The sequence below is a fragment of the Temnothorax nylanderi genome, unplaced genomic scaffold, assembly GCF_030848795.1.
Source record: "Temnothorax nylanderi isolate EJ_2023f unplaced genomic scaffold, tnyl_v1.0 TNYL_tig0130_pilon, whole genome shotgun sequence".
Lineage (NCBI taxonomy): Eukaryota > Metazoa > Arthropoda > Insecta > Hymenoptera > Formicidae > Temnothorax > Temnothorax nylanderi.
Window position 1 is genome coordinate 331,178 of NW_027249192.1, and position 25,079 is coordinate 356,256.

Here is a 25,079-nt window from a genome sequence, read left to right on the forward strand (position 1 = left end):
AGTCGACTAGAAGTCGACTTATAAAAGTCGACTTGCCGTCGACTTTCCGTCAACTGTGCTCTTAGGGTATATTTATTTATTTCAGTATAAAATAATTTTTAAAATGTTTATATTATTAATTCTGACTGCAGACGGACCTTCGGGAACACTAGCGCCTTCTTCTTTTAACATGAATAACTAAAAATCTATATTTCGGCTATAATTACCGAGTTTATAAATATTTAATTAAAATTATCTGGGTGACTCACAAATCTTTTTAATCACACTTCATAACTCTTCATACAAAATACAAACGATTCTATATAAAAACTTTTATTAATTTATCTATTTCGGCTAAATGCATGGTGTAAAAATAAATAATTAATTACAATTAAACGAATAACTCACAAACCTTTTCAATTGCACTTCAAAAGTCTTCATACGAAATACAAACGATTTCATATAGAGATTATTTAAAAAGACGTTAATTTCTGGCAAAATACATACGAATGCCAAAGTTAGCAGGGTGGATCCATTTCTATTGGTCAATCCTGCTAACTTTAAAGGCCATTGCACGTAACAAAGTTTTATAGCGTTTTTCACTGGCAGAACTGGTGCGCACTCAGTGCACATTAAAGCCGTTGTACACTGATTTAATCTCTAATATTTAAAGTAAAATGCAAATATTTTGACTGATAAAATACCCAGTACATATTTTGCCAAATAGTGCAATAAAGAATATTGACGATTTCATGATTTAACCCGTTTATATTAAACATACACTTTACGTTGGTTTGTGTACGACGGCTTTAATGTGCACTGAATGCGCACCAGCTCTGCCAGTGAAAAACGCTATTATTAGTTTTAATCGTAAAGCCCGTATCAGACTACGGATTGGGATTGAGATTGGATTGAAATTTAATCAATCAGAACAGAGAAAACTGATCTCAAGTTTAGTAAACTTTGCTCTGATTGGTCTAATTTCAATCCAATCTCAATCCCAATCCGTAGTCTGATACGGGCATAAGGCCGTAAGAAAATAGACCAATCACACTCGATTATTCCTCAAGCGCGAGGAGAATAATCGACTGTGATTGGTCTATTTTCTTACGGCTTTACGATTATGACTAAAACTTTGTTACGTGCAATGGCCTTAAGGGCCATCTACAATGAGTCGGAGTCGCAAGAGTCGTAAGAAATTGACCAATCACAGTTCATTATTCTTCGACCGCAAGGAGAATAATAGACCGTGATTGGTCAATTTCTTACGACTCATACGACTGCGACTCATTGTAGATGGCCCTTTAAGCGTCGGTTAAGCTAACCGTGGTTGGTGAAATTGGCTCGAAATTGGCCCGGGACTCAGCTGGCGTCCCATGGAGCGGATTTCGCGGAACGGAACGAGCGTATCACGGGATTGTTCTGATAAAACTCTGTCAAAGATTCCGTCGAAACGGTCCTGTGACTGGTGATACGCTCGTTCCGTTCCGCGTTATCCGCTTCATGGGACGCCAGAGTGGTTGTGTTTTACTGAACCTAACCTAACTACTCCACATAAGGCACGTGAGAAACAGAAAGAAAGAGAAATCTAATCTAAATCAAGGATTTAATTGTCATGCTTCTTTATGTGATATCAAATAAAGAATGTCATGTCACGTTCTAGAATTTGGCAGTATGGCGTACCATTTATGATTTTTGTTCTCGGTGGATCGCTTGGCCTCCGAGAATTTACGGAATTACGGTAATTGTTAAGAGATAAACTTGAGTTTATTAATCAAAGCATTTTTATCAAGATTTCTTTATTAAACGAATTTTCAGTTATAGATATAAACGTACACATGAACATAAAGTACGCGACGAATTAGAAAAGAAAGGAATTCAAATGAAACAACCAGAAGAAATTACTTTAGAGAAAGAATATGAAAAGTTGGAGAAGGTATGTAGATTAGTATTATATTAAATTGGTAAAGAAAGGTTGAAATAAATTTATTATGAGCGATTAGAACGTCGAAAATTATTTTTGCTGCTTATTAAGCTATTGTTATACCAGTTAAGTAAATTATAACAATAATAACATAAGCTAGAGTCTCTAAAAGTATAAGCAGTAGAGATGGTTATAAAACATTTAAATGACTAATAAAATATTTTGATTAATCTAAAAATATATATTATATTTTTTTATGAAAAATATTTTTTAACCATCCATTATTTGTAAGAATATATGATATGTCAGACATACTTGATTAACCTGCTTGTTTGTTAAATAATACATATAAATATTGAGTAAACAATTTTGATACTACAAATATACTTCTTACTATATAAATCATTAGTTCTTATATATACAAAGAAAGTAATTCCATACAGTCTGTCTGTATAGAGTTCTTTTCATTTAATGACAATGAAATTGATACAACCTTTTATCTTTCTTGCCATTCAATGAATAACAAAGACAGACTAACACTTACTACGTTTACGCGAGCGTTACTTCTGTAGTAACTTACGATAATTCCCTCGCATAAACAGGATTTTGTAGTAACTTACGATAATTTACTCCGCGTAAACGAGTGAATTATTGTAAGTTACTATAGAAGTAACGCTCGCGTAAACGTAGTAACTGTCGTTAAAAATTGAAAGCATCTACAATATAATATCTTATGTTCAGCTGGATCTTGACAACTGGAAGAACGTTCGGATATCAAGACCATGGGAAGAATCAGAAAATACAAGAGCTCAAGTATGAATAAAAATGTTCTTGATACATAGTAATCATTATATAATTAGTAGAAACAACACGTGATTAATTCATCAAACTTCAGAATAAATATTCGTAATATCACTCTTTAATTACATGAAAGTTTGTTACTAAATATTACTACTAAATAAATATGATAATTTTTCATGTATACTACGTTTACGCGAGCGTTACTTCTGTAGTAACTTACGATAAATCACTCGTTTACGCGAAGTAAATTATCGTAAGTTACTACAAAATCCCGTTAAGCGAAGAAAAATCCTGTTTACGCGAAAGAATTATCGTAAGTTACTACAGAAGTAAAGCTCGCGTAAACGTAGTAGTAGTCTGTTCTGCTATAATCTTAAGAAATTTAATGACAATAGTAACTGATAAATTCTTATTGCTTCCTCATAGAGGAAGCTTTGTTTTCATAAACTTCGTAATGGACATTTGATCGTGTATGAAGTTAGGTCTAATCAACCAAATATTAAAGAATTATATATGAAATAGGGGTAGAAAATCCCGGAGAAAAAATTGTTTTTTTAGTTTTTGATGCCAATGTGTTCCTTATATTCGAAAACGTCGAAAAATTGCATTAAAAAAAATGTCCGTATGTGTGTATGTATGTATGTATGTGTGTGCCAAATTTACCGAAATTTCTATAACTCAAGAATTGATTAACCAAATTTTAAAGAATTATATATGAAATAGAGGTAGAAAAAACTGAGGAATATAATAGAATTAGAAAAATTGCTAATAATAAAGGGGTTACCGATTTCTATCTTAAAAAATCTACATGATTACTCTAATTTCCGTAAATTTTGAGATATCGAGCTTTTTTTATAGATGGAGTATCATTAAAAGTAGGTTGATGTTGAATTTAGCAAGGATCGGTGAAGGGATTACCGATTTCTGCTTAAAAAGTGTACAAGTTAAAAAAATGTGTAACGATTTCTGCTTAAAAAATGTGTAAGTTATTTAATGGATAGAATATCATTTAAGGAAGGTATTGAATTTGGCGAGGATCGGTAAAGGAGTTACCGATTTTTGCTTTAAAAGTTACATGTATAAGTTATACATGTAATTTTATATAGAGTATCATTAAAAGAAGGTTGGTATTGAACAAAATGGAAATAAGATATATCTGCAATTAGTAGGGATCATTTTAGTAAAAACATTAATTATTTAATTGATTTTTGTAAGAGTATAACAGATATTAGTTGCAATAAAGCTTTATCACAATAAAAAAAAGTGTACAAGTAGAAACTTGCACATTGCTTCCTCATAGTTTTTAAGTGTGCAAGTAGAAACCTGCACATTGCTTCCTCATAGTTTTTAAATGTGCAAGTAGAAACCTGCACATTGCTCTCTCATAGTTTTTAAGTGGGCAAGTAGAAACTTGCACATTGCTTCCTCATAATTTTTAAGTATGCAAATTATAAATTTGAACATTACTTCCTCACAATTTTTAAGTATGCAAATTATAAATTTGCACATTGCTTAATCAACATTTTATTTCTCTCATAAAGCTTTCTCTGTGGCCTAGTTTACACCGATCTCTTGATACGCGTATCGAATAGTATATTTGAGCTGATCAGCCAATAATCAAACTAATTTACTAGTTATTTACTATTTAATACGCGTATCAAGTGATCGGTGTAAACTAGGCCTATGAGGAAGCCAAATTAATAAATATCTACTCATAATTATGCATAAAAAAACAGGCTTCCTCATAGAGAAAGCTTTATGAGCGAAATAAAATGTTGATTAAGTAATGTGCAAATTTATAATTTGCATACTTAAAAATTGTGAGGAAATAATGTTCAAATTTATAATTTGCATACTTAAAAATTATGAGGAAGCAATGTGCAAGTTTCTACTTGCCCACTTAAAAACTATGAGGAAGCAATGTGCAGGTTTCTACTTGCACACTTAAAAACTATGAGGAAGCAATGTGCAGGTTTCTACTTGCACACTTAAAAACTATGAGGAAGCAATGTGCAAGTTTCTACTTGTTTACATGTATGTATTAATACACTATCGTTGGGCATTGTTCAATCTATGCAACGAGATTAAAAAACATAAAATAACGTAATCTACGTATTATTACATATGTGGAATTTTATAGAATTTTGAAAATTTGATATATTACCGCATTTATTATCTTTGTCGGCTGGATCTGCTGGCAAGTAACGATCCACATACTTGTCTGCAATCGTTAATGCACCATCCAGTCTATCAGCGGCGACGTCGGCAGCTTGACTACCGATTTGCGTGACACTTCCGGCACGCATTATTTCTTGATATATATGTATATATAATTAGATTTACATGAACAATGTTCATAGTTTTGAAGAAATTTCAAGTTTATGATTATAAATGACTAATGCAACATATGAGAAAAGAAGCATATATTTATCTTTAATATAAATATATTATAAATATGTTTTGTAATATATTTATGATTAATTAATTTATCTATTACTACTACTACGTTTACGCGAGTGTTACTTCTGTAGTAACTTACGATAATTCACTCGTTTACGCGGAGTAAATTATCGTAAGTTACTACAAAATCCCGTTTACGCGAAGGAATTATCGTAAGTTACTACAGAAGTAACGCTCGCGTAAACGTAGTATATGTCTATATTAGAATTGAACCATGAAGAATAGAGATAAGGAGGCCGAACTATACATTCAGACATGCGACAAAAACCGAGGCCCGGTAATAGTACCTATAATAGGTATGTACCCATTATAGGTATGTTGCTATCACAAGATACCCCTAGAGTTGGTCAAGGAAGAGTTAAGCTAATGGTGTTCCTTTCGCTGATTGGTTCCGCCATTTCCCGATCAGCGCTTCCGGTTCTTTAGTGGAAGTGAGACAAAGCTATAAGTGGGAGTGAGACAAAACTATAACATATTGTACATTGGTCCGCCATTTATCGACAAGACGTTAGTGGAGTGAGACAAAGCTACGGTATTGGCACAACTCTACTTAAGGGCATCCTATAGTGGAGGCCGAACTTCCTCGACGTCGGTAATGTCAACATTTCTAATCCTGTTTTCTATGTTATATATCTATATCTGTCCTTGTCTAACAAGAGGCATCTGTCTTTGTTCGATTGCTGCGCCATCTCTCGCTACACGCAATACTGCTTATCCTATTAACCTGAATGTGCTTTTGCTTAATAAACCTTTATTTTAGAAAATCTTTTTTTCTAGGCGTTGAATCTTAGTTCTATTTACACAATATTGTTCCTACACGTTTGCCCTAGGGCGCTGAGGTGTCATTATATATGTTACGGGCAATTTGATAAATTGGGCATTATGCATAATGGCCGGACAATATGCATAATTCCCAATTTGTTCGGTCAAAATGATTAATAGAGAAGAATTAATCAAATTGCCCGGTCATTATGCATATTTCCCAATGCTAAATGGTCATTTTGATAAATCACCTTATTTGAGTTAATTTTCCCGGCAATCTTAAGCCCCTTGCACAATAGACGATAGCGATAGCGATAGCGACAGCGACAATGTTGCCAACAAAGGTATAACCTACATAGGTTAGATGACGCGCTTTAAAAGTATTTAACTGTTTAAAGCGCGTCACTAACCTATGTACAAGTTTAGCGACAGAATAGTTGCTTTTTTCAAAGTCATCAGAAAATTTTTTCCACCGAAAGAGAATACAACCGACAATAAGTAATAATTAATCCGTATTTGATAAATAAAAAAACCAAATATCCGAGTTTAGTGTTTTTTTCTTATTTTCTTAACGATATCTTAACAAATTCTAGCAACCCCCAAATTTTATCAACAGTTTTGGATTCGAGGGGCAAAAATACATAGAATTTACCTCTTTTCAATTGATTTCTCGTTGGGGCCCTAATTGTAGACATTTACCGAAAGTTGAAATTATAGACAGACTGCCATTCTTTTTAGAAAGATATTTTAATATGTTAATCACATTTCCCACTTGTCTGTGGGCATTATGCATAATGACCGGTCAGTTTGATTAATTTGAACATTTTGGCTTTTATTATTCAAATGTCCCGAAAGAAGCGGGAATTATGCATATTGCCCGGCCATTATGCATAATGACCGAATTAATCAAATTGCCCGTAACATATATATATAAACTGCAGTATTTTTGTTATTGTCGTCAAATGACAGCTGTATGTGCCCAAATTAGTAAAATTTTTAATTTTTTTTTGTTCCCGATATGAAATCGTGTGTAGCGCCCTAGATATTTGTGCGTACTTTAATTCTAGACCAAAAACTTGCAATTCTGTAAAGCCAATTCAAAGATTTCTTAAAATGAAAAAATGTCGGTAACTACTGCCACTATAGGATCCCCTTAAGCCCGTATCAGACTATGGATTGGAGATTGGGATTGTGGATTAGAGATTGGAAATGGATCAATCAAAATGCAGCAGGTCTGGATTGAGATTGTAAATCAGTATCACACTATGTAATTGAAAATTTAGATTGAATTAGGTTTATAGATTGCATTACAGGAACTCTAAAGATATCCGAGGCTTGAGGAAGAGGAGAGCACGGGAGGAGAGATTGCAGGCTGGGGACGTGTATGTACGTGTGAGTGTACCGTAGAGTTGGTCAAGGAAGAGTTAGAGTCACCGCACAAGACTCTCGTATGGTCACGTAGCGTAACGTAACGCGAGCCAACGCACAAGAAACGTATTGGTTACGGCCGTTACGGCGTTAGAGCCACCGCACAAGACTCTCGTATGGTCACGTAGCGTAACGTAACGTGAGCCAACGCATAAAAAAACGTATTGGTTACGGCCGTTACGGCGTTATACGTTTCTTGTGTGTTGATCTACGTTACGTTACCATGCGAGAGCTCGTGCGGAGGCTCTAACCGATACGTTTCTTGTGCGTTGACTCACGTTACGTTACGCTACGTGACCATACAAGAGTCTTGTGCGGTGGCTATTATACGTTTCTTGTACGTTGATCTACGTTACGTTACCACGCGAGAGCTTGTGCGGAGGCTCCTACCGATACGTTTCTTGTGCGTTGACTCACGTTACGTTACGCTACGTGACCATACGAAAGTCTTGTGCGGTGGCTCTTAAGCTAATGGTGTTCCTTTCGCTGATTGGCTCCGCCATTTCCCGATCAGCGTTTCCGGTTCTTTAGTGGAAGTGAGATAAAGCTATATTGGTCCGCCATTTATCGACAAGACGTTAGTGGGAGTGAGACAAAGCTACGGTATTGGCACAACTCTACTTACAGGAACTCTAAGTCTCGTGAGACGAAAGCGCAACCTTGCGGAGCATTAGTATACTACTACTTGACTCGGCATTCGGTCGCACGTTTTGACAATTTTTCCATGACATTTCGGCCTCCTTATCTCTATTCTTCATGAATTTAACTAAAAATCTTAAAATATTTCATGGATGAAAGTATTTAGACCATAGATAAATTTATCCTCTGTATATAATTATATATTTAAGTCATGTTGAAATATGCAAATTATTATTTATGAAACTTGTTGTCTGCAACATTTGTATAAGAAAAAATATATAATTTGTATAAATACATTACTTCTAAAGAAATAAATACTACAAATAAGTAATACAAATAAGTTTGTAAATAATATAAAATATTCTAGTAAAGCTGAAATTAAAGATCAAATTATAAATATATTCTATCGATTATTGATATAGAAATATATATATATATATATATATATAGGGTAACTCCGGTATATACGCCGCAGCTAAGGGAAACTTAATTTATCGAGTACTATTTACTATGTTTAAGGCAAATTAATTATATCAATAAAAACTTTATACTGTCTACTACTATAAAAAAAAATAGAAATATAAAATATTCATTCTTTGTATTTAATAAAAAAAACTTTTAGAAACTTGCATTTTTGCCATATATCCCAGAGGGGTGGGTTATATGACATTCATGGGTGAAATATACGCCTTATAAAAAATTATAAATAATGTTTATAAATAAGGCAATAAAATGTCATAATAAGTTATAAAATGTGTGTAAGAAGTTTATTAAGATGTAAGAATGATAAACAAATTATAAAACTGAAAAATTGAAAAAAGAAAATAGAAGAGCGATAGATGCATTAAAGATTATTGTTATACGATCCAAAAAAAGAAGGAAAAAGAACACATAGGAGATTTCGAGTTTTACAAAGTGTCTGTACTATGGCATAAATCGCGCATGCTAACTTGCCGTATATCCAGGAACGTATAAACAGGAGGGATATACAAGATATTAAGGGGTAACGCCACCCCTGAGACCCAAAAGTTATATCTAAGTTTGGGAATTTTTTGTGGGCAAATGAATAGCTTTATTTAAAAAAACATAAACCACTTTATTGTACACATACTTAACTATAAAAAAAATATTTTTATTAGTCATAATTGTTCAAAATGGCGGCGTACTGGCACACTTCCGCAATCGACTTTTTCCGAAGACGTGATTTTGCGTGTAAGATTTCTCTGAGATGGTTTACCCTAGAACAAAAATCAAAAAATTTTCATTTTCTATATTGAAGTTGTACGTAGCCGTTTTAAAAATTATCCATTTTTTTCAAAATAACAGCTATTTTTAGAAAAAGTACATTTTTTGGTCGAAAATTTGATTTAAAAAAATTGTGATTGCAAAAAAAGTTTTCAATATTTCGCAAAAATCCTACGTACTTTGTTGCGCGACATATAGAAGATCATGTTAAAATTTCAAGTCAATCGGATAAAAATTGTAAGAATAGCGTTGCACGCAAATTTGAAAAAGTGCGTTTTGCGGAAGTGTGCCAGTACGCCGCCATTTTAAATAATTATGACTAATAAATTTTTTTTTTATAGTTAAGTATGTGTACAATAAAGTAGTTTTTTTTAAATAAAGCTATTCATTTGCCTACAAAAAATTCCCAAACTTAGATATAACTTTAGGGCCTCAGGGGTGGCGTTACCCCTTAAGTTAAACAAAAAATACAAGAGCTATGCACTTGTATTTTGCTGTATTTTATCATTTACTATCTCTCTACACTTATGTATCATGAAATAACCATTAAACCTTTTACATTCCCTACAGTAATCATTTTACGTAGGTCGTAACACAAGATCGCGCTTCTTACTATGGTGAGAAATCGATTCAACTCACGACAGTTTCGTTAATATTAACAGTAAAGAACTGAAATTACAACACAATACTAATATAGCATAAAGGCACATAACAGAATAATTGCGAGCAAGTACCTTCATTCCTTCTATTTTTTCTAACATCTGCGGTGTAAAACCCCGTGCAGCATAAATACCGGAGTTACCCTATATACACTCAACCCCCAAAAAAGCGGTACACTAAAAATGTAGAAAAAATTTACTAAATTTCAAATGATCATAACTTGGTAAATAATGAAGATAAAAATATTTGTAAAAATGTAAAATAAAGCTTAAAATGTCTACTTTAAGAATATTTGAATGACAATAATGCTTTGTCAATAATGAAAAAAAAATGGAAATTTGTTTGAAAATTTATAATTTTGCAACAAATGAATATTAACAAAAATGATTGCAGTTTTATACTTCAGACTATGACCTTTCAAAAGAATGTAGTCTCATTTGGGTCGACTCCAAAAAGTATAATTATTTTAACAAATAAAAATGGTAAAATTTTAGAAGGATTTATTTGTATGCTTAAATACAGAGAAAAATAAAGTTTAACTTTCTCTTGCCTAGAAATAAATTTTTATTGTCAAAAATTGTTAGTTATATAAAATATCATTACAAATATAAAAAAAACTTACAAGTGAAAAGTAAAAAAGTATTGTATTGTTCGAAGTTTCTCTCTGCCACTTTGTAGATAATACCTACTCTACTAATGATAGAAGTGCTTTAATTAGCAAAAACTATAAGAAATATAATAAGAAAACAAAAAAATTTACTTACGCCGGTAAACACTAACGCCGTCATCCATCTGGGTTGTTTAGGGCACAGTTTTAATTTTGCTGGGTCGTTCGGACACGCATTGACGGAAACTGGCTAACTGCCGCGGCTGGCGGCAGCAAAATCCCTCTACTATCAACTTTTTTTAGGGGGGGGGGGGGTACTAAACACCGCCTCTTTCTCTCCACGAAGAAATGCAAGAAGTTTCGCTTGGGTATTTAAAGCCCCAGAAAGATGACGGAGGATTATAATTTGATCTTTAAGGGTCGGCAGGAGACACGGTGGAGACCTCTGTCGGATTGGCTTAGCTGCGACTCGCTGTGAGTCCGTATTTTATTTATTATAAATTTTTAAGAGCAAAAATGCAAAATCGGGCTCTGTAGCGGACTGCATTATTATATAAAAGAGTATATGAAAAAAAAATTCACGAATCTATGTATTCGTAATAACAAGATTTCTCATAAAATAAGTTACATAGATTCGAGAATTTTTTTTTATATACTCTTTATATAATAATGCAGTCCGCTACAGAGCCCGATTTTGCATTTTTGCTCTTAAAAATTTATAATAAATAAAATACGGAGTTAAAGTGCAGTTTAACATGCACTTAGTGCATAAAGTGCACCTGAGTTTGCCTGGGTCTCCTGCCGACCCTTAATTTCAGCTATACTAGGATATTTTATATATTATTTACAAATTTATTTGTATTATTTTGTAGTATTTATTTCTTTAGACGTAATGTATTTATATAAATTATATATTTTTTCTTATACAAATGTTGCAGACACAACAGTTTCATAAAAAATAATTCGCATAATTCAACATGACTTAAAGATTAATTATATACAAAGGATAAATTCATCTATGGTTTAAATACTTTCATCCATGAAATATCTTAAAATTTTTAGTTTAATTCCAACATAGACACAGATAAATTAATTAATCATAAATATACTGCAAGATGTCCATCACAAAACACACTTTGTAAAAATTGTTAATTCTTTAGCCAACTAAATGTAAATCCTTTTTTTTATAAATTTTTTAGAGATTATTAATTATTATATGTATGCTATAGAAAGATGCACTTAAAGAAACAATCCAAGCAAAATTCAATACATATAATTGAGTGAAAAATAAAGCAAATTTAAAATAAAGGATATATGAGGAAAATGAGACAATTAATGTAAGCAATTCATATAAAAGTAATTAACAACAAATTCTATTCTTTTTTCCTTTATTACATAGACTTTGTATCTTCTTTCGTATAAAATTAGTTTTATTTTCGAAATTATTTGAGATCATACATTTAAGATAAATTTTAAGAGGATGATTTTACTTCGTGAGTCACGTAGAGTGTGGAGGATTTATTCTAAAGGATTTTTTATGTATGTCATTAGAAAGTATTAAAACTAATGCTTAATTGATAATACTTAATTAATAATTTATACATATGGTAGTAAAGTAATATAATGAAAATTCGAGCTGCTCTGTAGGATTCACATGTATGTGTGTAATTCAAACTCATTTTAAATGAATATTAATCACTCGTCTATACCAATATAAGCGTATTACACCTTTTTTTAATTCCTAGTCAATACATTTTCTTTTCATAATTCTGATTTTACTTTTTTATAGAATATTATTTATAGAATTTGAAAAATACTTGTCAATACTTATCACGCTAAAATACTTATAGCACACGTTAAGTTTTGTAAAACCCCAAATTATGTAGGTCTAACAGACTCTCAAAATCAATGTTTCAGAGATGTCCTATATAAAGAAAATTATATAAATTATATAAAATCTCCTATATATATATATATATATATTGGGAAAAAAAACTCACATCCAATGCTTGGCATAATTTTTACTATAGACTTATATAGATAGACCAGCTCCTGCCGTAAGAGGCATTGTGGCAGCATATATGGTGCAGACATAGCCTTTCTGAACCCCAGAAGAAAGAGACAGATCCATCAGAAAGTTCATGTCTGCACCGTATATGCTGCCACGATGCCTCTTACTGCAGGGGCCAATCTATTTATATAAGACTATGATTTTTTTTACCTTACCTCTTTTGGAATCCATACATACTTAATAAACTTTGTTGTTTGGGAACTGATGGCAATTGTTTATTTTGACATAATTGTTTCCTTTTTGTTACTGAATTAACTCGTAATACCTAAAGGGATATTTTAAGTAATTTATTAATATTTCCTATTGACTTATAAAAACTTGTTTACATATATACATATATACATACATACATACATACATATATATATGTATATACATGGAGGAATAAAAGCCATAATAATGTAAGTCAAATTTCTTTAAAATATTGACTCGTGTGCATAGATGCAATTTATATATTGCAGTCAATATCTTAAAAAATTTGACTTACACCACTATGGGGGTTTTTACCTCTTCATATATATATGTATATAGGTATATGTATCTGTATTTACCAGATTCGTTGAATTTTGTTTCTTAAATATATCTTTTTTAGAAAAGATTTGATTATTTTCTGTGTTTGACCATTTAGATAAATTGTTTTGCAAACGACTCGCATTTTCATAATTGGTTATATCATTAGTTTCCATATTAGAACTTGATACTAAGTAATTATCTGAAATGTAACTCTCATCAATCGTTGGATGTGTCATTGATGATACATCATTCATCCTATTGTTAGAGTTTGATTTCTCAGGAATATTTCTGTAAGTGTTAGCCAAATAATTGTTTTGATTTGATAAAATTGCATCATTAACATTTTCCATTAAGGTTTTATTTTGTGCAATGTCTGTTTTAGTTGCTTTTTCTAGTTGTTCCTGACTTATATCATGTACACTCGCATTCATGTTTGGAATTGTATTGTGTATTGTACTTTTTGAATTGACTTCAATTTCCTTATTCTTTGACTCAAGTACACTATGCTCTTTGTTATCTTGTTTTAAGAAATATTTACTTTCTATCATAGCATTTTCATCTATTATAGTTCGTCTGATGCGTATTAAATTTCTTCCTCTTTTTCGACAATTTCCGTTGGACAAAACACTTGGTGAAGTTGTAAGATCGGACACGCGTTTAATAAATGGATTTTTTTGTCTAAATAATTCTGGAGACGTATTATTTTTTGCTAAACATAAACAATCTTCTGATTCTTTAGTACTGGCAATCAGCTTAGCATCTTGATTCAAATTATACATATCCAAAATAGCAGTTTTGTTTAAATCTTGATCCTCTGGAAGCTTGTCACTTTGTATGATTGAACCATTGTGCGAATTTAATAAAACATATGCGTCTTTTAGAGACTTTCTCTTTCTAGTAAGCTCTTTTCCAACAATAACCGACGAATTTAAAACATTTTCAGGAGAAGTGATCTGATATTTCATTTTCAATTTATATTTGCTTGACCAAATGCTAGTTTGAATCACCATTGTTTGTTCTGTCTCTGTATTTCGCTTTCTTTTTCGTTCCTACAATGTATAATAAAAATATGACGAATGTTTTGTTCTGATCATTAGAGTACCATATTATTTCTAAAGATGATCTAAATCTAATGTATAATTTTGTAACAGTTAATTCAACTACTTACGATTTTGTCTGGATTAAAATCATGAACCATTTTTAAAGTAGCTGGGTCGCAATTACCGAGGGCTAGTTGTAAAGCGACGTCCACATCTAATTCCTTCCCAGCATATTGCAATTGGTCTTCAGTAATATTAGTAGGAGGTGGATTCAATCGTACTTGTTTTCTTTGTAACGGACAGAACACTAATTGATGCTTGAACGTTATATCGGCTAATATAAATGCGTCTCTATATTCCTGTGTCACGACTAGCGATTTCATATTGAGAACCGAGCCTATACGTGTCAATGCCTTAAAAGACATTGGGTTAACATAACTTAAAATCAGATAAGACAGGCACAGAATTTTTTCATATTGTCAGAAATAAATTTTCTTTTACATGTATATAAAATTTTAAATTGTTTTTCTTGCTGCTAAAGTTAGAAAATTCTTTACTGTTAAGTTTGGTATAACAACTAACTTTATGTATGTTGCCATCTGTATTTCTCGTAATAAATTTTCGTGCTTTTCCCAAGCCGATACCAGGAAGAGAAGGAAGATAGTCACAACCAGACAAAATACAAATATGACGGAACTTATCCATGTCAAATTGTTCAGGTCTCATATCCATTGCCAAATATAATCGGTCTTGCTCGATCAAAACTCCATTTCCATTAAAGTCCATTTTAAAAAATATCTACAATAAAACGGAGCAAAATACTTTTCATTAATACATAGAAAAGTAAGCTCATGTTTAAAATTTTTATCTAGTAGCTGGTATTGGTGTTGGTTTTTAAGAATTTTTAGAATATTGATGTCTAGCAAAAAAAATTATTATAATAGGAAATAAATGTAAAGACAAAGACATTAAGTTATTAATTTCTTAGTACTATACATATTAGCATTTAATATCTCAATAACACATGTATTATTATTGTTATTAATAAGTTTATCACGGTTTGACTTTTAAGTTATAATTATCATATATAGTATATCATCTAGCAATTTTTTATAACAGATTTTTGGACAAATTTTTAATTTTTCCTTAGTAAATTGTTAGTAGTAATTCGTTGTTAAAGTCAATAATTCCCAAAATAAGACTAAATAAATAAAATCAAATTCTTCATTAACTTGGAGGCTTAATTGCAAATATGTTTAAAATTAAAATTTACAATAGGTACGTATAATAAATCCTTCATCCATCTTACTTGTTAGTAAAAGTACAAATGTATCAAAATTGTTATTAAAACAAATTATAACATAATAAATTCTTTTTATAATAGATATAGTATATAAATATATATATATATATATATTGTATATAACTTTTTTTTTACAGTTCTATTGCCAGATGTTATATAGTCTTGGCTAAAATTATTAGGCATCCTCATAATCATTATGCTGTAATGAATCTAATAGATAAAGACTTCTATTGTTTAAAAATTGTTTAATAAATCAGATAAAAGAAAGTTGTTGAAGCTAAACAATGTTTTATTTCTGTCAAAAATAAGTATTATTTTGAAAAAACTATTTTAATAGGGTATCTAATAATTTTGGCTAAGGCTGTATGATAATCATAATTATGTATTTAAAAATATCTAAAATAATTAGAATTACATCATTATTAAAAAGCAACAGAAAATAAAATCCAAGTTTATCAAAGAATTAAGTAAGAACATAGTACGAGAAAATACAATATACTAACTTTCTTACATCCAAATAATGTCAAGTCGCTATCTTCTGTGATAACAACATCAGCTATACCATTGATATTTAAATACGCTAATTGCGCATCAGCTTCGTAAGGAGCTGTAATGCAATCAATGTTCTCGTTCTGGCAATGTTTGATTAATTCTAATGCTATTTCATGAGTAATATCTATGGCACGTTTCAACAAATTTGTTCCCTCTGTGACTTGACCCATTTGTATTAGTTCAATCGCCTTACGACGATTTATTTGTCTAGATCTATGAAAAAATACAGTTGTATATATTAGGCCTGTTCATTTTCGCTGCACTTCTGAACTGCAATAAGTTAGAATGAAAGAAAATATATTTGTTTCATTCTAACTTATTGCACTAGTTCAGAAGTGCAGCGAAAATGAACAGGCCTATAGATTTATTTCAGAATTTGTAGTAATCCTGTATCAATTTTTATTGAATTTGAAGCAGTTTTCAAATAGAATAATCCTGACTTGATTGTTCAAATGCACGATATTTAAACAGGTCTCTTTATACGTACTCCCGTCTCTTGATTTCTGTTTGCTCTTTAGCAGGCAATCGTCGGCCATCAAACACCAAGATGGGTTTTATCTTATATTTTAAAAGCATGTTTATATACTTCATACAATATAAAACATACCTACGATGTAAAAAAAAAGTTATTGACTACTCAGAATCGTAAAAGAGAATGTTAACATCCGTAAATAAGTATAATCATTACTTACGCGTTCGTTGTTTGTCCCATCATTAATTTCTCAGCACAGGAAAATACACCTTTGTGTAACCAACAATAAGAATCGATTGCAACAGTACCACCAGAAAATTCTTTGATATTTGTCCTTCTAGAAGACTTCTCTAGGAATGGTAGCAACCCGGTGATACCCATATTTACAAAAATTAATCTCTGTCGCAGTTTATAACAATTAAATCCAACAGTATTAAACAACATCAAATATCTTCCGTATGGTGTATACACACACTGATTACATTGCCGCCAGATTCGCAGACATTGCGCATGTCACTAATGTAAACGATGTATATACCATAAATTATAGAACGTATAGATTGCTCGTGAGCGTAAAGGTCGGAACACAATACAAAGGCCTAGTTTACACCGATCTCTTGATACGCGTATCGAATAGTATATTTGAGCAGGAGATCGATCATGGGATCGATCATGTATCTTTTCCCCTAGGACGGAACGCGAAAAGTGAAAAGTTTATCTCTTTCTGTTCAACACTAAAGCCTTGTGTACACGATACTAGAAATCGGTCCGAGTTTCGGTTTAAGCCAATGAAACTGCTGCTTTTCTGTAAGAGCTGCAAGTTGATTGGCTTAAACCGAAACTCGGACCGATTTCTAGTATCGTGTACACAAGGCTTAATAAAAAGAGATAGTTACATGAAACTCTTTTCACTTTTCACGTTTCCGCTCTAGGGAAAAAGTTACATGATCGCTACCCATGTATCTTTTCCCCTAGGACGGAAACGTGAAAAGTAAAATCTAAATAAAGGCCATTGCACGTAACAAAGTTTTAGTCATGATCGTAAGGCCGTAAGAAAATAGACCAATCACAGTCGATTATTCTCCTTGAGCTCGAAGAATAATCGAGTGTGATTGGTCTATTTTCTTACGGCCTTATGCCCGTATCAGACTACGGATTGGGATTGAGATTGGATTGAAATTTGACCAATCAGAGCAAAGTTTACTAAACTTGAGATCAGTTTTCTCTGTTCTGATTGATTAAATTTCAATCCAATCTCAATCCCAATCCGTAGTCTGATACGGGCTTTACGATACCGCCGTAGAGTTAGCAGACAAATTGAATATTTTTGAATTATTCTTTTTCATATAATTTGGGAATTATTTGGGGAAGTTTGGGAAAATTGTTTAAACATTTGGGAAAGAATAGATTTTTTGTTATTAACAAAATTTATCGAGCGTCAAGTTAGCAGATAGCGACTAGGTTTAATGTTTATTATAAATGGAATCGATTGGAAATCATTTGGGGATGACATCTTCATTGTAATTTTTATTTAGGAAAAGTCGCTTTTTTTGTAATTTAAGGTGGTTCAAACAGTAATTTGAAGTCACAAAAACAACTATTGTTACTAGTGACAAATATGAATGATTTAGTATGTAAAAATCAGCATACATTTAAATTAATTATTCCGTAAGGTGTTTTCTCATTTAACCGTTGCTATAAACTGAAAATATCAGAGCAAAGTCACAAATTTGATTAGAGTTGGTGATATAACCATAAATATGATCACGCCGGTAAAGAATAAAATATACTAAAATAGAAAAAATATACGTCACAATTTTTACAATTCCGCGATAGTGAATATATTCATACAAATGCCGAAAAAGATATGTTATCCTTATAACCTCCATTCAACGGTGGGTGAATGGTAGGACACGCGTCTTGTGCGTCAGCTGACGCGTGCGACGTTGCCAAGCAGCCACTCAAGACAGCCGCCATGACTCTCGTGTCGTGTCGAAACGTCGAAAGTTGCCGAAAGTTTGTCGAAAGTTTCGCTTTATTTATATACGGTACGGTCAATCAATTTGGTGTCGCGTCAGTATCTTTAGAAATGTTTATTGCATCGATTAAACAGTTTTTTATTTGTTCATCTACTCGAGAAGTATGAACGTATTCCATAAATGTGCGATCTGACCCTCCTTTCCCTATTATCACCATGTAAAATTGGCAAAGTTTACGGACATATATCTCCGGAACCAAGCGGTAAAAAAATTTGAAATTTTTCAGACACACTTTAGGAACGTTAACCTTTCATTTAATATCATATTTTCCGGGCTATCTACATTTGACCTAAATGCTTGAACCACCTTAAATAAATCTTTGTATTAATGTTCTTTTTCGCTGCACTTCTGCACTAGTACATACAACAAGTGAACTTATTGCACTAGTTCAGAAGTGTAGCGAAAAAGAACAAACCATTATCGGCAGTAGTGTGAAAGTTCGACATGACTCGACATGACAACATACTCCGAAAAGAAAATTTGTAGATGTTATTTTCTTTATATATACCTACGTATATTCACTTAATGAACACATATGTGTATCTCTACACATATATTTATGTAATTTGTAAGATTATATATAAACTGCAATAATTAATTAAGTTTAAAATGTTTTATCGTGAAGAGGTTAGTATTTATATTTAACATACTATTTGAGCAATATTTCTTGACGGGAAAGCAATTCGTGTTAATTCATAAAATATATACGTATATTCACTTAATGGACACATAGGTACTACGTTTACGCGAGCGTTACTTGAAGATGTATGCGAGCAGTCATTATATATACTGAAGTCTTTGGTAAATGTGTAAAACGTTGAAAAGCTTTTAATGATTTCGGAGAAAGGATTTGGTGGAAATTATACAGATACGTAGATATATATTGTAAGATTAGAAGATATATTGTTTATAAGATATAGAAAATTTTGCCATATCGACTTATGGATTATTCCGTACATTTTTGATATATTAAATCTATGCTATTTTTTTCTAGTATTCATATTTCGTTTAACGTGAACCATACAGTGGATGCAGATGCCGAAGAGAAAATGAATCCTACTAGTGATAATGTAGAAATTGGCGAAATAAAGAGCAAACCGACTTTTACAGTAGATATAGTGAGGAGTAATCAGACTCTAGGCTTCACGTGTTCTTTTAATAATCAACCTGGTGCATCGGGTGCAGATGATAATTATAGTATGTACACTTGTTATATCTTCTCTTTTAAAATATTGAATATAAAAAGATCTCTTGATTTTATCTTGATAATTATTTCTCGGTATTGTGAAATCACTCTTCCGTATATTATAATTAAATGCTACAGATAAAATCGATATGCGATTTAATTTGTTATATTATTAGTTTATATTATTTGTTTCTTTAATTTTTTTTAAATTGTAATTTAACTTTCTTTTTTGCAGATGACATATTTGGCATCGATGAAGTCTCGCTGTATGAAGGAGAACACAGCGATAAGGTATACTCTGTAGCTGGTGAGATCATCGATGGTGTAAGTATTTATATTCTATCTCTATTTTTTTCTAACATGATAATTATTTAACAAAAATTAATATAATTAATAATTAAATACGTTATTAATTAATTTTATATAGTGATAAATATCGTTAATCTTCAGAAACTTAATAACCGGTACTTTAATTGCTTTTCGAGAATATCGCTTTGATACTTAAAGTTTTAAAGTAAAAAATTAATGGAGTCAAAATACATCCAATTTGTGAAGATTAACTATCTCCCCAAAGTGTTGAGTACAAAGTGGCTACATTATGTATGGTTACTTTGATTATTGATCTTTGGGAAATTATAAACAGTCTTATAAAGCTAACTCATGATCTTCTTTCATGTGTGCGTTGAATTAAGATTGTGACATTTTATTTTAAATCTTTAGTTGTTACTAATATGTTTCCTTAATTCTCTTTTTTCTACAATATTTAATATTTCTATAACCAGTCATAGGCACAAACAAGACAATCCCCTATAAGTGTTAATTAAGCTTCTTTATTATATTAAATAAAGCACTATTTATTTTACAGTATCTGTACGACCTACTGATGAACTACATCGAGGAGAAAGGCATTTCAAATGAATTTGCAGAGAAACTGATCGATTTGAGCGCATGCTACGAGCATACAGCTTATGTTAGCCTACTGGAGGGCTTATCGAAATTCACATCCGGAAAGTAATTCTAGGATCTAACATTAAGTTTATGCGATTCATGATACTGTAGTTTGTAAGAATTGTTAATAAAAAGATGTGCTGACGCGTATTTTTACTGATTAATTTCCAAAATACTCAAACAAAATGGAAATAGAAAATTAGAATAAACGATAATTTTTTTGTTTGTCTTATTATGTGAAGAGAAAACATAATTTCCTGTTGAATAAACTATAGTTTTTTCATTTCATAAGTTTTTATAAAACTGAATTAAATTAGAACTAAAATTTTTATTAAATATTTTAAAAGAGTTTGGTCACACACACGTTAAGATAATTCTCTGTATTTTTCTATTCCCTTGTTCTTGCCTATTTTAATAGTTTATATATATATATATATACATATATATATATATATATATATATATATAACATGTTACATGTTTGATATGTTACATAAAAAATACAAGTAGAGTGCTTTTTCTTTATGTTTTTTAGAAGACAGCCATATGATAGAATGTAACTTATGTACTGTATTGTATTATAAGTTGTCTAGTGATTATAATGAATAAGAATGAGTTTATAGCATAAATCAACTTGTACTGCTCTTTTAATTTTGCTTATAATGTAGAAAAAAAAGAAAATATAATATATTACTGAAGTTTTTCTCTATATCATCTCCTATATCTCGTTTAAATTCTTCTGATACTTTATTTACTTTGAGGAATTTAGATTTTTGCCAACATTAGATTTAAAATTCTTGAAATGGATAGTGTAACTTCCTTGCCGATTATGTTTTCTTGATACTTTGGAAAAAAGCATGCTTATTCACAAGACAAGTATTTTGTGTTAATGCATAGACTTAATTAAATTTTTAAAAATTACAAAATAATTACATTGCTTTTGCACTTACATTCATGCTTATTCGTTCTTACATTATTTTAATTCTTATAAAATACTCAGACGGTCAAGTCTGTCAAAAGCAGAGTATCTGCTACAAATTTTTGTCAGCAGAAAGACTACAGATTTGATGACGGTTCTGATATATTACATGATGTCAGTAGAACGCTAACAGAAGTATAACAGAATCTGCTAACACAATCTAAATAAATATGTGTTCATATGTGTTCACATATGTGTTTATTAAGTGAATATACGTAGGTATATATAAAGAAAATAACATCTACAAATTTTCTTTTCGGAGTATGTTGTCATGTCGAGTCATGTCGAACTTTCACACTACTGCCGATAATGGTTTGTTCTTTTTCGCTACACTTCTGAACTAGTGCAATAAGTTCACTTGTTGTACTAGTGCAGAAGTGCAGCGAAAAAGAACATTAATACAAAGATTTATTTAAATTACAAAAAAAGCGACTTTTCCCAAATAAAAATTACAATGAAGATGTCATCCCCAAATGATTTCCAATCGATTCCATTTATAATAAACATTAAACATAGTTGCCATCTGCTAACTTGACGCTCGATAAATTTTGTTAATAACAAAAAATCTATTCCTTCCCAAATGTTTAAACAATTTTCCCAAACTTCCCCAAATGATTCCCAAATTATATGAAAAAGAATAATTCAAAAATATTCAATTTGTCTGCTAACTCTACGGCGGTCCTTACGATTATGACTAAAGGCGCGGGTCCAATGGAGATCCGTAAAGCTAAGTGCCCATCTATAATAGGTGTTTTAAGCCCTAAGCCTTAAGAAATTGTTCAATCACAGTTGAATTTGAGAAGAATAATTGACTGTGATTGGTCAATTTCTTAGGGCTTAGGGCTTAAGGGTGAAATCCCATGGAGCCAGCGTATGGCGTACCGGCGTATGGCGTACAGAAGCTTAGCTAATCACAAGCTTTACGCTCGTTTTCGTTACGCCAGCACAAACATCGGCTGTCCCATGGAGCGTATTTAAGCAGCGTAATGATTAATAAGCCAATCACAGTGTTGTTTTACACAGCTTATTTTCAAAATGGATGCTCAAGGGGTCTTGTGATTGGCTTATTGATCATTACGCCGGCGTAAATACGCCCCATGGGACAGCCGATGAAATTTTCAGCGCAATTTTTAACACATACATTCATACATGAAGCAATATTCTATATGCGTGTACGTGGGTGTGTATCATTGTAGCATAAACGCCGAAACGCTTCAAAAACCAGCGTAACATCTGTGCTGGCGTAACGAAAACAAGCGTAAAGCCTGTGATTAGCCAAGCTTCTTTACGCCATACGCCGGTACGCCGTACGCTGGCTCCATGGGACTTCACCCTAAAACACCTATTGTAGATGGGGACTAACCCTAACCGTAAGACCCGTAAAGTTTCGACCAATCGCGTTGCTCGATTCAGGAACGTACGGCTGTACGTTCCCGATTCAAACAACGCGATTGGTCGAAACTTTACTGTTAGACCCGATCTACAATGGATGTTTTAAGTCGTAAGTCGTAAGAATTGGCCAAACACAGTTCATTATTCTTCGACCGCAAGGAGAATAATGGACTGTGATTGGTCAATTCTTACGACTTACGACTTACAACACCCATTGTAGATCGGGTCTTAAGGCCTGGTCTACAATGGGTGTCGTAACTGTCGTAAGTCGTTAGTCGTAAGAAATGGACCAATCACAATCGAATTTGAAGAGAATAATCAACTAATGATTGGTCAATTTCTTACGACTAACGACTTACGACAGTTACGACACCCATTGTAGACCGGGCCTAAGGGCCATCTACAATGAGTCGCAGTCGTAAGAGTCGTAAGAAATTGACCAATCACAGTCTATTATTCTCCTTGCGGTCGAAGAATAATGAACTGTGATTGGTCAATTTCTTACGACTCTACGAGGCAGTAGGTTCCGCCCCCCTGCGGGGGGCTCCACTATTGTTAAACTAGACACATAGTGTGCCTTCAAAGTACATGCGTTGGCTTTCCACGCGTGGAAAGTCGTAAATCCATGTGGCATCTCGTTTCGCGCAAAAAGTGTATGCGTGGAAGCAGTAGGTTCCGCCCCCCTGTTTTTCTGAGATATTTTGTCGAAAATATTGTGTCGGAGAAATATTTCGACGTGAGATATTTTTCCCGAGTTATTTTGTCGAAGATATTTAGTCGTAAATATTTAGTCGTGCTACCACTTCCTCTAGTGTACTCTCTCCAGTACTCCCTCCAGTACTTTCTCCAGTATTCCCCCCAGTACTCCCCCCAGTACTTCCCTCAGTACTCCCCCAGCACTCCCCCCAGTACTCCCTCCAGTACTCTCTCCAGTACTCCCACCAGTACTCCCTCCAGTACTCCCTCCAGTACTCTTTTAGTACTTATCGAATAATCGTGGGATACTAACGTGTGGTACAGGCGCAGTAGGGGAGAGTGGGCACCCCTGAACCACGTTTTTTCAAATCACATTAAAAATGTGAATTTTAAAATTTTAATGACTTCATTATAATATAAATGAGACTATTCGATGTTTAATATAATAAACTTTGTTTGTAAATGATTTAAGAAGTAAATTTTCAGAAATATTTTGCAAAAATAATGATATTTCGAAATGCTGCGTTTGTCACAGTGGACCCCACGCGTGGGGTCGATTGAGCCATAGCGTAGGGTACACTGTGACATGTAATGTGAAAGGTAGGGTACCCTGTGACACGTAGAAGAGATCTGGGTAATTATACAGTTTAGGGGCCTCACCTCCGATTTTGATGAACTTAGGCTTAATCGACGCGTTTTTGCTCAAAACGACCGAATCTGGCAGAAAAAAGTGTCGCTCTGCCCCGCGACGCGAGATATTAAACGTTAAAGTTGACAGGAATCAGGTTATGATTCCTGTCATACCGACGCCATGTAGCAAGACTGAACATGCCCTGCGGCCACATACGCATGCTCAGTGGCCGCACGCGCATGCAAAACTGCGCCAATTTTAAATATGATGACTGGTCAATCATGCGGAATAATCAAGCGTCTTAATTCAAGCAGTTAGGTATCACGCTGGGAGTTTGTTTAGTTTTATGCGGGGGAAGGCACCCCCCCTCCCCATGCATGTACTTTATAATTTCGCTTTACAACTTAGCATGTACTTTAAGTTGTAAAGCGAGTTCCACGCTTTCAACCACGGGGGGTGCGGGGGGGGGGCCGAAGGCCCCCCCTCGCACCGCCTCGTCTGTGTGTGTGCGTGTGTCCACGCGAAACGAGGTGCCACATGGGTTCATGACGCGCTTTACAAGCTCGTTTAAGTACATGCGTGGGCGAAGGGATTTTGCTCCCCTGCACCCCCCTTTCCATGCATGTACTTTATAATTTCGTTTTACAACTTAGCATGTACTTTAAGTTGTAAAGCGCGTCATGAACCCATGTGGCACCTCGTTTCGCGTGGACACACACACAGACGAGGCGGTGCGAGGGGGGGCCTTCGGC

At 32.9% G+C, this 25,079-nt stretch overlaps 4 protein-coding genes across 13 annotated transcripts in view; 2 read left to right on the plus strand and 2 right to left on the minus strand.

Annotated features, from left to right (window-relative positions):
* LOC139776839 (probable ATP-dependent RNA helicase DHX37) overlaps window positions 1-25,079 on the minus strand; it is a 50,155-nt gene that overhangs the window by 2,794 nt on the left and 22,282 nt on the right. The gene's annotated exons all lie outside the window — the stretch shown is intronic.
* On the plus strand, window positions 1,306-2,879 carry L(3)neo43 (cytochrome c oxidase assembly protein COX16 homolog l(3)neo43). Of its 3 annotated transcripts, XM_071713822.1 has the most exons (4): window positions 1,315-1,538; window positions 1,643-1,720; window positions 1,798-1,915; window positions 2,645-2,879. In XM_071713822.1, the coding sequence occupies exons 2-4, from the start codon at window positions 1,668-1,670 to the stop codon at window positions 2,720-2,722; spliced, it is 249 nt and encodes an 82-aa protein (XP_071569923.1). In that variant the 5' UTR covers window positions 1,315-1,538; window positions 1,643-1,667; the 3' UTR covers window positions 2,723-2,879. The 3 variants fall into 3 exon arrangements, with proteins under 3 accessions (XP_071569922.1, XP_071569921.1, XP_071569923.1); XM_071713821.1 differs by having other exon boundaries at window positions 1,306-1,720; window positions 1,804-1,915; XM_071713820.1 differs by having other exon boundaries at window positions 1,314-1,720.
* On the minus strand, window positions 11,857-16,975 carry Tos (Exonuclease tos). 4 transcript variants are annotated; one of them, XM_071713813.1, is made up of 9 exons: window positions 16,677-16,975; window positions 16,472-16,591; window positions 15,936-16,197; window positions 14,712-14,927; window positions 14,258-14,542; window positions 13,628-14,138; window positions 13,128-13,288; window positions 12,732-12,841; window positions 11,857-12,429 (listed from the first exon to the last, which is right to left on the minus strand). In XM_071713813.1, the coding sequence occupies exons 1-9, from the start codon at window positions 16,898-16,900 to the stop codon at window positions 12,411-12,413; spliced, it is 1,908 nt and encodes a 635-aa protein (XP_071569914.1). In that variant the 5' UTR covers window positions 16,901-16,975; the 3' UTR covers window positions 11,857-12,410. The 4 variants fall into 4 exon arrangements, with proteins under 4 accessions (XP_071569914.1, XP_071569915.1, XP_071569913.1 ...); XM_071713814.1 differs by having other exon boundaries at window positions 13,128-14,138; window positions 15,936-16,039; XM_071713812.1 differs by having other exon boundaries at window positions 13,128-14,138.
* LOC139776821 (complement component 1 Q subcomponent-binding protein, mitochondrial-like) lies at window positions 18,907-20,779 on the plus strand. Of its 2 annotated transcripts, XM_071713778.1 has the most exons (5): window positions 18,907-19,122; window positions 19,229-19,380; window positions 19,490-19,692; window positions 19,917-20,005; window positions 20,547-20,779. In XM_071713778.1, exons 3-5 carry the CDS (start codon window positions 19,545-19,547, stop codon window positions 20,694-20,696), a joined length of 387 nt encoding a protein of 128 aa, XP_071569879.1. In that variant the 5' UTR covers window positions 18,907-19,122; window positions 19,229-19,380; window positions 19,490-19,544; the 3' UTR covers window positions 20,697-20,779. The 2 variants fall into 2 exon arrangements, with proteins under 2 accessions (XP_071569879.1, XP_071569880.1); XM_071713779.1 differs by lacking the exon at window positions 19,229-19,380.

Coding starts and splice junctions, on each gene's coding strand:
- Tos (XM_071713812.1), bottom strand. CDS start 16,900: ATGTTGTTTAATACTGTTGGATTTAATTGTTATAAACTGCGACAGAGA. Junction 14,543..14,711: donor CAGATGGCAACATACATAAA/GTTAGTTGTTAT, acceptor ATGTCTTTTAAG/GCATTGACACGTATAGGCTC. Junction 14,139..14,257: donor ATTTTAATCCAGACAAAATC/GTAAGTAGTTGA, acceptor TATACATTGTAG/GAACGAAAAAGAAAGCGAAA.
- LOC139776821 (XM_071713778.1), top strand. CDS start 19,545: ATGAATCCTACTAGTGATAATGTAGAAATTGGCGAAATAAAGAGCAAA. Junction 19,693..19,916: donor GGGTGCAGATGATAATTATA/GTATGTACACTT, acceptor TCTTTTTTGCAG/ATGACATATTTGGCATCGAT. Junction 20,006..20,546: donor CTGGTGAGATCATCGATGGT/GTAAGTATTTAT, acceptor TTTATTTTACAG/TATCTGTACGACCTACTGAT.